Source organism: Solanum tuberosum, unplaced genomic scaffold (assembly GCF_000226075.1).
Source record: "Solanum tuberosum cultivar DM 1-3 516 R44 unplaced genomic scaffold, SolTub_3.0 scf00732, whole genome shotgun sequence".
Taxonomy (NCBI): Eukaryota; Viridiplantae; Streptophyta; class Magnoliopsida; order Solanales; family Solanaceae; genus Solanum; species Solanum tuberosum.
In genome coordinates, this window is record NW_006239647.1 from 135,055 (window position 1) to 150,909 (window position 15,855).

Here is a 15,855-nt window from a genome sequence, read left to right on the forward strand (position 1 = left end):
ACACATATTAAAGTTGAATTAGAAGCGAATTAAACATGAATGCAAAATGTAGCAAACTAAAGAGCATTATTTGATTTGTAAACTAAATAAAACTTGTATCAATAATGAAATAATAAAGTAATTCAATCATAACAAATCAACCAATAAACTGCAAATGAATTAGCTTGTATTAAAAGTGTATTACTCTGTATTAAAGTTGAATCAAAAGAGTCAATTAAGAAAAAAATTTAAACAAATAACTAAGGAAACGACGAGAGAGTGTTCTATAAATTGAATTAAACTTGATCTATTATGAATTAACCAAGAATATCAATCAGAAGAGTGAATTAAGAAAGAATTTAAACAAGTCATCAAATCATAACAAATCAACCAACAAACTGCAAAAATGAATTAAACTTGTATTAAAGTTGAATCAAAAGAGTCAATTAAGAAAAAAATTTAAACGAATAACTACAGAAACGACAAGAGAGTGTTCTATAAATTGAATTAAACTTGAATCTACTATGAATTAACCAAGAAAATCAATCAGAAGAGTAAATTAAGAAATAATTTAAACAAGTAGTCAAATCATAACAAATCAACCAACAAACTGCAAAAATGAATTAAACTTGTATTAAAGTTGAATTAGAAGAGTGAATTAAGCTTGAATTAAGCAAGTAACTAATGACATGCAATCAAATTTAAACCTTCTAACCTTTCAAACTTCAAAAAAATTCAAACTCAACTCTTTGCCCGAACTTGATTTATCTCGAAATTGATCACTGAATACACATCGTTGAAGGTTAGTATAGCCGAGAAAGAGAATTAATCTTGAATTAAGCAAGTAACTAATGACATGCAATCGAATTTAAACCTTCTAACCTTTCAAACTTCAAACTTAACTCTCTCCCCGAACTTGATTCATCTCCAAATTGATCACTGAATACACATCGCCGAAGGTTAGTATAGCCGAGATAAGAGAATTAAGCATGAATTAAACAAGTAACTAAGACATGCAATCGAATTTAAAGCTTCTAACCTTTCAAACTTCAAAAAACTTCAAATTCAACTCTCTGCTCGACTTGATTCGTCTCAAAACTGATCACTGAATACACATCTCTGAAGGTAGTATAGTCGTATTTGTGAAGAAAATTGTGAGTAAGAAGTGGCGGGAGAAAATCGCACCAGCGAGAGAAAATCGCAGCGACGAGAGAAAATTGGGAGTGAAAGATGGAAAGGACGAAGTGAATTTAATTTAATTCAGCCAAATTGTCATATATGGTTAAAAAAATAATGTTGACAAATAGAGTAAATATTTTTAAAAAAGTATACAGGTAAGTGATTTTCCCACTATAATTTATATATGTTAACTAAAAATAAGGTCTCTATGAAGTTTGGCTTTAGGCCCCCAAATTTCTTGAGACTGCCCTGTAAATTAGCGTTTTAAAAAAAATTCTAAATAGAAATAACTCCCTCATAGATCTGACTGAATCAAATCCTTTCAGATCCATTAATTGATTTTTTTTTTGAAAAAAATAAACACACATAATGACATATAATATCTGAACAGTTTACATTCAAACATCTATTAAGTGCAAATAAATAAAGCCTTAGAGAGTTTATGTACCCCATTAAAGTGTTAAACAAGTAAACTTAAGATGTAAAAGATCCTAATGTGCAACACCAAAATGCAAGTCAGAATTTAATAGCAAGAGGCTTCAATAAATATAAAACAAATCTTGATTGGATAATCTTAAATTAAAGTTAGAGACAATTTATTTTGATGATTGTGATGTTTGGGTAAACTTTTACGCATCTCGACCACCTTCTACTAGTTGAGACAAATGATATAATCACCTTTATCAAACTTTGACTAGACTAAGCAAATCACAAGTTAAATGTGTCATTTTTCATAGCAAGGACTAAACAATTGATTGTTTTTTAAATCATACTATACTACTAGTACCTATTGCTAAATTACGGAGAAGTCAATAACGAGAAAATCTGATTTTGTTAATCTTCCAAATCATATTTCATTACATAGATTAAAAGTTAAACAAAGGAAAGAAAAATAAAATAAAAATGATAATCACTTATTGATAAACATGTTTTTGAAATTTCAAATTATCCCAGACTTTTACTTGTGAAATTTACAACAACTATTTTGGCAGAACCAAAAAGAGGCCAGTGGGGTCTATTTTTCTATCCAAATAATAATATGCAAAAGCAAGAACACAGAGACAGAAGACTAGCTATCCTTCTTTGCCAACAAAAAATGTTGAATTTAAAAATTTAAGAAGTAGATAAATTAGAAGAAATATGAAATTAGCATTTCCTGGAAATGGTTAGAATACAAACCAGGCAACAAGTACAATTCTGGTTGTTTTAATTTAAAGTTTTCCACTTTAAGGACAAAGTTAAATAAAAATATGTAGTTGTTTAAGAATAATTAAACCAATGTGGAATTAACAGAAAGGAAGTAATTGACAATCACATTTCTATTTCTTTAACAAGGTCCAGGAATTGTTTACAGGCATTACAATATTTTCAAGTTCTTTTCTACCTTTTGATGTACAACATAAACAGATATGAATGAGAGTATACTATTTCACAGCTACATGCTCCATCTTGACATTGCCAGAGACTCAGAAACATGAGAATTGTTGAATTTGCGCGTGTCATTCTTGTACAGGGTCATGTTAATCTTTTTTGTATCGTTCTAGTTTTATCAGATACCTCAAAAGGGACATCATGACTATTCTTGAAAATCAAGTGGTCAAAACATCCGGGATGGTAGGGGACGGGTTTCCTACTATTTTACCTCCAAGATCTGGAAAACATTCATATTCAGGTAAGGAACCTACTTTGCCATCAGCATCCACTAGTACAGGATACTTGAGAAGATGTCCATTCAATTCAGTGAAATTATCAGCTGTGTATCTCTTCCAGTTATCTTCAGCGACTGCATTCACTCTCCTTACACATTCTAATGCTTCTGGTTCTTGGAAACAATCTTCTAACGTTCCGAGGTGCTCTGCCCACAGAGACATTCTATATCCATAGATCTGGAGATCAAGACAATATGAAAAAAGAAATGATTCACTTAAACATCAGAGTTTTGCTCAACTTCATCTCAAAACAGTGGATTTTAGTAAATGAACTTTTGACTTCTAACAGTAGACTAGTATTGATTCCTTCTTCTTTTCAATAATTTGACATATCAATACAGTTTGGGCTATTTGAACTAATAGTTTATGATAAATGAATAGTTCATTGCCCTGGCCCCTGGTTCTAAAATGGAAGACATAGTCTTCTTTTAAGTTTGCACGTAACTGTCCAACTAAACCTAAATCCGTTGGTTGCTTCCCCTGTCTTAATATGTTGTCCAAAGTTCATCTTTTCTCTCTAACTTCAAATAATAAATTTAGAAAATAAAGAATTTTGCAAGGGAAAATTATCAAACATTCGAACCTGTCCCTGTGGATGCTGCTGCTTCTTTCCCCAGGAGTGATGCGGCTGATAGGCACCCATAGCTATCTCAGTGTCCTTCGACCCAGCTAAAGATCGTTGATTTATGTTGGCTGAACCCATTATGACATATTCATCATCTACTATCATCCCTTTAGCATGCACATATATCATAAAACGCTGAAATTTAAACGAATCCGAGACCTGGTTGCATGGCAAAGATTGAAAACATGCCTTAAAAAATTGCCAAGCTTAATTGAATCGAAACACATTAAAGTAATTTCATGAAACATGATCTGCCAATATATGTTGCATTTCACAGATGCTTGTTATGTGAAATGGAGGTTGACGATTCAAATCACCAGTTTTTCAATTATAAAGTTACCAGACAACTATGGAACCTGCCTTTTACCATCTTTGAGCAAAAGTGGACTATGAAGGACAGCTGGGAATTACTTCAATGCTGGTATAGAAGAAGACCTAATTATAACTGTACCTGCATGTATTCCTTGGGCTATGTGGACTGTGGAGGGAAAGGAACAAAAGATATTTTGTAGAAAAAATTGTAACTGTACTAAGCGTCACATACACATATAAGAACGATGTCTCAATCCCAACAAGTTGAGGTCCGCTATATGAATCCCCAAAGACCATGTCACTCTATCTAAACTCATCTCAAACCAATATTTACTTATTTAGTGTCAAATGCATATATATATTACTAGCTTCTTGATTTAGGGTTATCAATGCATATGAAGCAAATACTGCTACAGTTACTTGGTTCCTTACATGAATAGCAATTAATTGAGTTTATGCAACCTCATGTATTCGACAGCTCTCAGCACCATTTTAGAGTTGTTTTTGCATTAATTTTACTTCATTTACTTATTGCTTGAGAAACATCTAGAAGCACCATGATAGTGAACTCCCAGTGACAGTATACTTATCTTTTAGAAAATAGGTCACTGCATAGAGTTTGGGCTTAACACTAAAAGACCCATCAGGGCCAACATCTTCATTGGTACTAGTATTCACTGCTCATAACAAGGACTTAAATCATAGCACGTAGGGAAATCTCTCAGTGCAAAACAGTTGAAACACCCCATCATTACCACAAATAAGGGGACAAAAACACAACACTCACTAGGATATGACAGATGGGTATGTTGCTTTGTCGTAGGAACAGAGGGAAAACATAGAATGGAGAAGCGAAAACTTAGGAGTGCATAGAGGGTTCAGCGCTTTTTTCATGTGAGGTTGCTCAAAGACAAGGAAGTTCTGTATTCATTTCAAGGATTCTGTGACAATTCCATTGACGACCTTGAAGAGTTTGAAACAATTATACTATGAGGGCAGTGACTAAGATGGATTGTATAAATGAAGCATTCTAATCAAAATGCATGCATTGGCGAAATAACAGAGTGTGAGGAGAAATACTTAAGGAAGTGACATGAAAGGAAGATAGATAAAGAAATGTAACACCTTTATGAAGAAGACAGTTTATCCATATATACTCCCTTATCCAGACATACTATGGGCTAAATATAAAACCTACTAGATTAGATTAAAAAGTGACCGGTTCATAGACACCAGCAAGCCAAAAAGCTAGATCTATGAGTAAAGAGCACAAATTTTTCAATTTCATGATGAACTTCCACTTCACTGCAAGTGCATGTTGTGTTTATATACTCAGTTAACACAAACTACACAAATTCACTTGGCTATTACCTTTTCAGCATCACAAGAAGATTGAGCATTTGCTTCACGGTTGCCAAGGCAGTAAAAATTTAAATAATCTAGTGGATGTGAGTCTAAAAGCTGCATTGACTTGAGCTCCCTTGCAATAACTTGATACATCATTTGCATTGTCTGGCTCTGTTGAAAGCACACGAAATCTCAATAAAGTACATCCAAAAAATTCTCGTGTCTGACGCAACATACTAAATCATCAAAATTAAATAAAAACATAGCATAAGCTTGAGACAACATAAAATATTTTAGTATAAGGTAGCATTCTTTATCAAAATTATCCTCTCATTCATTCTGCCGGGTTCCTCAAATACAAAAGATTTTCCCATTGATATCCTTTCTCAAAATCTTTTTTCCTTGGTTTTGTGTCCCTACATATTTAAGAAATAAAATACCAATTTATAAGGATGAGAATGATTAGAAAATGGGCAGCTATTTCCATTCCCTTTTATGCTAATCCACACGATAACAGATGCATAAGATTTTTGGATACCCAAACAGCTGGCATCTCTATTAGCTGTCCAACGTGAGCAGTGTATCACATAGTCAATGTTAGATGAAATTACATTTATGAAATCCAATATACAGGTAATGATGTTCCAGGAAACAGATTACCTGCCAGTATAGAATTTCTTGCATAGTAGTTGACTTGGGATCCCCCTCGGGCCACATGGGCATAACAACATATACACAAAACCGTTCCTTGGATCTAATTTTACTAGCAATTTTCAGTGCCAACTCCATTGGTACCAGATGATCAGCTCCTGATAAAAAATAACAGTAGGAACACAAATTCAAGTCTGGTAAGAAAGAAGAACCAATGCTTTTAAGTCGAAGTAGACAAGAAATTTTGATCAGCTCAACTGATGACTGGACGATCCTATTAAACTTGTAAGAGCTATAAAAAGTACTGCTTTCAGGAAGAAATGGAAAACTTTCAAGACTTGCTGTAAATGAAACACTTGAAGAAAATAAAGTGGAGACGAATTGGAAGTTACAAAATTTTTAAACTTTGTTCTAGGAATAGGACGTACAAAACATTGAAACCTGTTAGAGTATAACAGCAACTTTCTGATGCAATTATTAACACGGACACATCTTATCTGTATGATGGCCATGTAAAATATGATAGTTAAAGTAACATCTGACTTTACCATCTGGATTTACCTATTAGTCAAATGCACTGAAGTAGCAAATGTAAATTGGTTCAACAATTTTACTTGTGAATATAAAACCCAAGCCACATCTTTTGGTTGAGAATCATATCTTTTATTTATTTATTTGGGGGTACATAGTGTCATGTATTTTACATTTATATTCGACAATACAGCAACAGAATATAAATTTACCTGCATCTTTGTATGATGGCCAAGCGTATGATGACCCAAGAAAATACTGATTTTCAATATATATGAAATGCTGAGCGGATCTTATCGCCTGGATGTATGCTGCTTCAATGCTTTTGTCTACTACCAGATCTTTTGAGCTGATAAGGTTCTGCAAAAGACATAATGCACAGAAATTGTGAATAGTGATGGGCAATCAGATACATTTTCTGCTAATTCTCCATATAAAGTATAGCTAGTTTAGCAGAACTATGAAAAGATTATGATAATAAACTATGGTTTCTGTACCTGTTCCTCAGCAACATCAGTACTCCTGGGAAAACCTTGCACTGAACCTGAATCAATGGAACGAAAGATCTGCAATATGAGAAATGACGCTGAGCATTAAAAGTGATCCAGCGAATTCTGTAAAATCATTTGCGTGAAAAAGAAATATCTACCTGCACATGCCAATTTTCAGGGTGATCTTCCCTAGATACATACAGTTCGGGATCATCCTCTGGAATCTCAGTCCTTTCTTTGGAAACAGCAAAAGCTGGGCTGAGTATCCATGAGATACGCTCGATTTTTAGCATTGCATCATCATGCCAACGGGCCATTGTTTTCTTGAGAAAAGAGAATTCCCTCCACTTTGTTGCTCTCCTCCATCGCTGAGCAAAGTTTATAAGCATGTCATATGCAGCAGGTCCATCAATTCTACAGTGCAAATCATGCCATGGCTCCCTCGGGGCCTTGGTCCCTGGCTAGTATATATGGTACAAATAAAAGACAATTATAAAGATATAATCAACTAGAAAACCACGATCAAAAGAAATAGTATGAAATGTCATGGTAGAAAAGACATAGGAAATCACATAAACATGTGGCTGGCAATAATCATATAATGAAACTGCCTAGTTTCACTTTCACAGTCATTGGTTCAAATCAACCATTACAACCCTTATCCTAAGTAACTTGGGGAGTTAACCTTATTTACGGTTGACAATCAAATACTCAATGTTTAATATACTTAATCATAGTCCTTGGACATGTCTAATAAGGTAAATAAATATCACTCAACACATTAAACTTCCATAAAGTGCTTGAGAAATTTAAGTCAAATAACATTGGAATATATCAATGAATTACTGAATGTCGAGTAATACACTAGAAAATTCTTAAAGTCATTGTTTGTGTAGTAAACTATTTTTTTTATAGTTCTTGTTTACCATTCTCCAAAACCTATTTTTAAACTAAGACTTATTTTCAATAAAAAATATCATCTTGAGAGTGTAACAGATTTGACATAGTAACAACTGCATGCTTTGTATAGTGTTTTGTGTAAATTGGCTGATGACAAATATTATACAATAACCAGCCTACAAAATACAACTCCCAAACTAATTTACATCAGCATCCAAGCAATAAATTACAATGATATTAAAATAACAATATAGGAAAACACAAACTTTTACCTGAATACTCAAATTCCAGGGACATGAGTGTCAGTTCAGATTTTAGTTTTTTCTATGTTATTTGAATCCTTTTTATCACATAGACACCTTGTTTCTATAACCATTAGTATTTTTTTTTTCTTTTCATCAAAGTGTGACCACTTCCCCATGATAGATGGCATGAAAAATGCAAAAGACTTGGCTAAATAGTTTGGGACAACAGTAGCTTGTAGGTAACAGTAGTTTCAGACACTTCAAATAGTAAGTAGATATAACAACATTATTCTTGTGGTATTTCAGAATAAAGTTAAATTAAAGATTTATTTTCAAAGTGTCCATGTTTCCTACATAGAGAAGCATTGATCAAACCAGAATGATACATATATAGAAATTATATCTGAAATCTTCATAAAAAAGGATAAGTAATTAACAGGATGCCCTAAAGTGTAGTTGCTTCGGGCCTTCAAGCATAAAAAGTAGCTCTGAATACTTTACTAGAACTTCTTTCCGCTCTACATTTCCCCACTTGGCATTTGAAATAAAAAGTAAACCCTTTTAGATTGCTAATTCCGTTCAGAAACAGAGTTAAGGCTGGTGAAATTCACAAGAGAGGAACCTCTTCATGCATCAACTCCAGCAAGGAATGGAACTCTGGATCAATTGGTTATTGGGATTAGAAAAATAATCCCAGTATAAAATCAGGGATTATTTTATCCCGTTTGGTTGGATTTGTTCCCAGTATAGACGATACCAGAATTCTTCTATACCAGAACCATACTATTATCTTAAACCGGATTTAACCTGGGATTCTAATACCAAGATTACCAATCCTTTGGATAGAACAGAAAGACCAAAATAATTTTTAAATTAGGGTAAAATTGAAGAGAAAACGTTATCTTGCTTTAAACCAAATACATATTTTCGTTATACACCATATATCCCATTTTCAATGCAATGAACCAAACATTCGTCAAAAAGAGGTATATACACTGGATTATTAATCCCAGTATTACATCCCTTGCATTATTATCCCGGGATAACTTTTCTATGAGCCAAACTATTCCTAAAGGGAACAGAAACACACTTGATTCAACCAACATGGACAGCTTAGAAAAATCCTGAGCAAAACTTTTGCAGCAATTACAGAAGTTGAGGACATGCTTTACAGCCCAAACTAATCAAACAGGCATCAAAAATTGAATACTTTGAACTACAGGTTGCCCATTGCTTGCTGACATATTTAGTCACATGAGCAATAACAACTTCTAAAATGTCTACAAGCATTAACAGATGGATTAAACTTCATATGCTGGAACAGACTTTTGGACACTTCATAAGGAGTTAATATCTCAAAAGGTCACTCAACTTTGAGAGTTTATCTAGTAAAATCATTAAGCTTTATTTTTTTTTTTTTTTTTTTTTTTTTTTTTGATAACCGAGAAATCCGTCTGTGACCCGCCCTTTGGACCAATCACAGCCTTCTAAACTCGGTGGATAATGGGCCCGCCCCTCTACCCTTCTCCACTTAAATACCGGGCTTCGCTTTGCATGGTGTGGGGCTTGAACCTGCGACCTAAGCCACAAATCCTCCTCCTTTTGCCACTTGAGCTAGGCCTTGGGGGCTCATTAAGCTTTATTTTATATCAATAAAATCACTTAACTTAGACATTTATATCAATAAAGTCACTCAACTTATCATTTGTATTAATGAAATCACTCAATCAAATTTATTATTAAAAAAAATATTGAGATGACAAAATAAATTATTTTTTATATGGACTTCATAAATTAAGATAATCGTGATTCAGGCTACATAGATTAATTGGTGTTATTTTTAACTGGATAAAGCGTAAGTTTTGGATGTGGTTCGCCTGTTTAGTGGAGTTGTGATTCAGGCTATAGAGATTGGTGTTGGAAATTGGTAGCTGTAGAAGCAAACATTGATTTTTTGGCCGGCAGGTGGTGGTGTTGGGTTTTGGTTTCTCTTAACATATTTGACAAATCATTTGAAAACATGTCTATTTTAATTGGTCGAGTGATTTTATATGACTTTACTACATAAATTAACAAAGTTGAGTGACCTTTTGAGATTAACTCACTTTATAAGGTATATAGCTTAACAGGGAACCCTCAGAATCATTCTTTTCACATGACTTGGTCTCCACTAGTTATAATTATCAATCTGCAGCAGCCCAGGTAGTCCATCTAGAATAAACAATAAAGTATACTTGACCTTTTCCCAACTAACATCTACTAGCAGATTTCTGTAGTGCCATATCGGTGCCTGCTGACTGTTCTCGTAATTTCTTATTGTTGAATTCGGGATAGCAGTTAGCATACATGTTTCAGCAATAGAAACTATAGTAATTTCGAAAATTCTTAGCAAAATACTCTTTGTAAGAAATTGACAACATAATGCAAGAGAGAATATGGAACAAGGCTATAGATCATCTGCATTTGTGAGGCTGACTCTACCTACCAACTTCAAAATTCTTGAAAGTTTTTTTTGACAAGGTCTTTCTTGTAATTATCAATTATAAATGTAGGAACCACACCAAATTAAAAAATACAGGTATCAGAATTATCAAGGAAATATTTGGAACAACAAACTACTCACAGGATAGTTAGGCTGATGAAAATCATCTTTAAATACAGTGTCAAGATCACGGAATAAGCGATGTTCAGGTGTATCATAGCGACCATCACAGAGATCAAGACCTCCTAAGAATGCTGTAATTTTTCTATTATTACCAGGAGCCTGTGTATCAACAAGAATGCACTTCTGGTGATGCGTGAACATGGTTCCAACAACCTGGAAGAAAGAATTAAATATGCAAAATAATATCAACAAAAGGGAGATAAAGGTCAAAGAGTAAGGAAGTGGTTTTGTGTCAAAGCAAGAATAGATTTCTACTACAGAATATTCATGCTATCATTAGATATGCACAATAACAAAATTTAGCTTCACTCAACCCAGCAAAGCCTGAGGTGTTATGTTTATAAGAAGTATGTTTCTCCAGTCCACTATTCAGGACAATATTCACCATCAACAACAAAAAAGAACGCATCATTGCAATCTTTTCTTGCTGAACCTTTTGACCTTTTTTTTCATTTCTCCAGCAAACTTATGTGAACACTTTCTATTTTATAAGAATTGGGTCTGGACAGGACTATTGAAAGGTTATTGCAGGGACAGTAACTTCATAGTCACGTATAGAAGCTAAAACTCAAAGTTCTTAGACTATCTTAAATCTGACAAACTGGTGAATGGTTAAAAAGTTGACCTGTTGCTTCATAATGCTAATCTTGCAGCTATTTCAGGGACAGTAACTTCATAGTCGCGTATAGAAGCCAAAACTCAAAGTTCTTAGACTATCTTAAACCTGACAAACTGGTGGATGGTTAAAAAGTTGACCTGTTGCTTCATAATGGTAATCTTGCAGTTATTTCAAACGGCTAGATAAGTTACCTGTTGCTTCATAATGCTGAGCTTACTGCTAGCATAACGTGGTGACAGAACACAAATCACAGATGAATGCTTGAAGAACTTTTTGGTCTCCTCATCGTGAGTTCCCATTAATCCTTCCTGTAACAAATGCCATCTCAAATTATTGTAAAGGGTGCCTATACAACCAGAACTACAGCTGAAAGCATGCATCAACTTGGAAAACAAAGACAAAAGCAATTGTTGTTTGACGATACAGATTACACTGAGCTCAGTTTGGCCAAATAATAGACGTCACCCAGCACATATCTGAATTGCATAGAAAGATTTCCATTCATAATCATGGATATAACTATGTCCCTATATTAGCTGAAAATGTTTTAAAAGGAATTGACCATGCAGGTCTTGAGGCTAGGAAGGCCTTTAAAATGCCTACGAGCGGTATGCAGAACATTCGCATAGCCATATAGGAAATTATGGAGGGCTACATAGTCATTGGAGTTTAAGCAAAAAAATGAAGAATTTCAAACTAAATAACAGCAACCAGCAAGAGTTGAGTACGAATGAAAAATATAACTCCCTCCGTTTCAATTTGTTAGTCTTACGTTCTTATAACTCTCTCCGTTTCAATTTGTTAGTCTTACTTTCTTTTTTAGTCCGTGTAAAAAAGAACGTATCTTTCCTTCCTTGACAATTCTTTGATTTCAACTTTTCATATAATATGTTTAAAACCACAAATTAAATGATATTTTGATACATTATAAGTATCTTTAGTTTAAGATCACAAGATTCAAAAGACTTTTTTACTTTCTTAAACTTTATGTTAAGTCAAAACAAAACAAATAAATTAAAAAGGAGGGAGAGAGAATAAAAAATAACAGCAACTTGCTAAAGTTAAATGCTGCTAGCTTATAGATTCTACTAGCCATGAAGTTAACAAGTAAAGATAGTCACGTGCTACTACTATCTAAACACCTTCTTTAATAAACAAGCATAAAGTATGCATTAAAGCCACAATATAATACTATACTTTATCAGAATGTATTTCAACAGTACATACCGTGGTAATGAAGAACTTATCATGCGAAGTTTTATCATCCCAAAGTAACAACAGAACTCTTACACCCTCTTGTGATTTGTATTTAAGTAATTCACCAAGTGTCAAATCACCTCCTCTTGGCAATGGCCTTGTGGGTTCTCTGATTAACTTAATCTTATGAAAAACAGACCACCCAACAATGTAAATCAAGTGATGAGCTTCTGAAATTGCATAACATATATCTTCCCAACATTTATTGTGTTCAAAATCTGTACCATTTTCCAGTTCAATTTCTGGGAACTTTACATTATTACTTACATGAGCATCTTGGTACAGTTTCACTGAACTCCCTTTCCTCACTGGAAAATACGAATTTCTCACACCTAAATGCTGAGGATCTGAAGCAATCCCCTGTTTGTACAATGGGTTTTTCTCATAAGGGTAAAATTTCATGTGTACACGAAGAGCCGTATCGGGTTTTGAGGGTTTCCCAGATGACCCAATAATCGGAAACCAACCGGAGATATCCTCACCGGTAGCGATTCTCTCCGCCGGTATTTTCACTTTACCCATGATCTCCGCCCCGAAAAGGTCATCATCCTTGACCCGAAACTCCAAATAGGCTATAGGATGAGCTAAGGGGATCCGAAAGTGCTCATCCCAAAATGGGTATTGCGAGTTAGGAATGACCCGAGTACGGGCTAAAGCGGTTTGTGGAGCTGAAACGGTAACATATGGGTCACTGGTAATGATTTTCCGGTGGTGATCTTTTTTATCACTCCGGTAATCGTCTCCGCCACCTCCGGCGCGGTCGGCGGTGGTATGATGTGGTTTCCCGCATATACCACCAAAAGTGAAGCAACGGCGAAGACGGTCGGAAGTTATGTCGAAGTTTGGTAAATGACGGGCTTCAATAATATGGAGTTGTAAATCTCCATGTAATATGATAGTTTTTGGTTCAGACATTGTGTTAAATATGGAATAGAATATGGAAATCACAGAATATTTATAGCATGAATATGATCGATGTTAAGTATAGAAGTTGAAAAAAGAAAGGGATATTCTTATTGCTTTTGGTAGATGGGAATTTGGTTTGATGGAAACGTATGGGATAATGGCACGTTATAGTGACAGTGACTGTTTTATTTGTTGAGAATTTACGAGTTGGTCATGCATCGAGGACGACGATGTTCTTCAAGTGTTGAAACAGCCCCATTAAAAGGATGTGCATCTTATTTGCTACTCTTCCCTTCTTTTTAGTTGTCGTAATAAAATTAATTTGACTAATTTTCAATAATTACTTGATTTTTTAAAATAAAATTTTAAATATTTAAAAATTATACGAAAAATATTATAAGTATATTTGTTAAGTTTGATTGAGTTTCATTTGAGAATTTTAGATTTTATTTTATTTTATCATTAGTGAATTTAATCACCCGAAAAATACCTCATTAAATTTATAAAATATATATTTTGAAATATTGAGTGCTAAAAAATTATACTAAGCGGCTTAGTTCAGTTTATTATTCCTACTCAAATTTTATGATTTTTACAATTTTAAATTATTTATGGGTCTTTGTTCTTCGGAAGATTTTTCCTTAAATAATGTGTTTAATAACCAAAATTATTTATATAATAGTAATATAAGAAAAATATAATTTCAAATATGAAATAAAAAGTATATTCTTGAGTAGGGATCCCGTGAAACAATAAATTATGAATTTTACAATTTTGAATTATTTATGAGTCTTTGCTCTTTAGAAGATTTTTCCTTAAATAATGTGTTTAATAACCAAAATTATTTATATAATAGTAATATAAGAAAAATACAACTTCAAATATGAAATAAAAGGATAATCTTGAGTAGGGGTCTCATGAAATAATAAATTATAAATTTATGTAGATAAAAATAGAGGAATCTTTAAAGAAAACATAAATAGTTCGTTATACAATTAAAAGAATGTATTTCAATATTTAATGTATATATTTCTTGTAAATCATTAATAGTATTGTTTGAGCCTTCATTAGTAGTTGATATATTTTCGACATTGTTGTATTGCATCTAAATAAAAATACAGACTTACGATAATTAAATACAACTTCAAATATGAAATAAAAGGATAATCTTGAGTAGGGGTCTCATGAAATAATAAATTATAAATTTATGTAGATAAAAATAGAGGAATCTTTAAAGAAAACATAAATAGTTCGTTATACAATTAAAAGAATGTATTTCAATATTTAATGTATATATTTCTTGTAAATCATTAATAGTATTGTTTGAGCCTTCATTAGTAGTTGATATATTTTCGACATTGTTGTATTGCATCTAAATAAAAATACAGACTTACGATAATTAAAAAATCATAAGAATCCAAACTAAAACAGTTAGATGAAGAGAATACATATCTTTCTCAAGGTCTTAATCATATTAAAAAAAAGATGATGAAAATAAAAATACAGATTCAATGCATAAAATTTTGATACTATAATATAATTATAATAATAATAATAATAATTTCAGGAACAATAAAATAAAAGTACTATCTTTGAGTAGGAATATATCTTATGAAACAAAAAATGGTGAATTTATATAAGACAAAATAGAGGAATATCATAAAGCATTTTAAATTTTATAATTAAATATCATGAAGTTTATTATATTATTGAAAGTAGAAGTTTAATAGGTATGACTTATGAGTCATGAAGGTGAAACTTTAAAAACAAATAAAGGAGAAAAACATAAATAAAAAAAAAATAAAAAATAAACACATGTGTGTATATATGTGTTGAGTTTTTTTTTAAAAACACGACACGACTGCTTTCATAGCTATAAATTCATCATTCATATTTTTATACCATTTTCAAATTAAGACTTAACCTCATCAAACATCAAATATCAAACATCAAAATCATGACAACCACAAGCCATCATTTGTTTTTGAGACATTACCAGTTACAAATTTAAATATCACGTTATCTTTATTTGAAATTTTCAAAATATTTACTATTGTAATAAGAATTGTGGCCTTAGAGAGCGCCACATCACTGGAGTGATATATATATTGATGTAAATGTTCAGTTTTCTCTACACTTTTTCATTGACAATTTATTACAATAGTAAATATTTAAAAAATTCAAATAAAAAACATAATTAAATTTGATAAACATAGAGAAATGTCACATCACTTTAATATTAAGTTGTGTATACTTAACTTTAATATTATACTATACATATTTAGATTTACGGAGAGAGACATATTGTATAGAATTAGAACTTAACTTCCTAAAACTAAAATAAAATCTTTAAAAAAATTAAATAACATTGATATTGATAAAATAATAATAATAATAGTAAAAAAACTCTTGGCTTATATCAAAAGCTTCATAGTAATA

The 15,855-nt window shown here is 32.5% G+C and overlaps 1 protein-coding gene across 1 annotated transcript; it reads right to left on the reverse strand.

Annotated features, from left to right (window-relative positions):
* Window positions 1–2,459: 2,459 nt before the first annotated feature.
* LOC102593473 (phospholipase D delta-like) lies at window positions 2,460–13,634 on the reverse strand. Its single transcript, XM_006367104.2, has 10 exons — window positions 12,481–13,634; window positions 11,445–11,561; window positions 10,593–10,787; window positions 6,983–7,285; window positions 6,831–6,899; window positions 6,546–6,693; window positions 5,812–5,960; window positions 5,176–5,322; window positions 3,451–3,651; window positions 2,460–3,044 (listed from the first exon to the last, which is right to left on the reverse strand). The coding sequence occupies exons 1-10, from the start codon at window positions 13,423–13,425 to the stop codon at window positions 2,748–2,750; spliced, it is 2,571 nt and encodes an 856-aa protein (XP_006367166.1). The 5' UTR covers window positions 13,426–13,634; the 3' UTR covers window positions 2,460–2,747.
* Window positions 13,635–15,855: the final 2,221 nt, after the last annotated feature.

Coding starts and splice junctions, on each gene's coding strand:
- LOC102593473 (XM_006367104.2), bottom strand. CDS start 13,425: ATGTCTGAACCAAAAACTATCATATTACATGGAGATTTACAACTCCAT. Junction 10,788..11,444: donor TCAGCATTATGAAGCAACAG/GTAACTTATCTA, acceptor TCTTTCTTCCAG/GTTGTTGGAACCATGTTCAC. Junction 3,045..3,450: donor AGCAGCATCCACAGGGACAG/GTTCGAATGTTT, acceptor CTTGATCTCCAG/ATCTATGGATATAGAATGTC.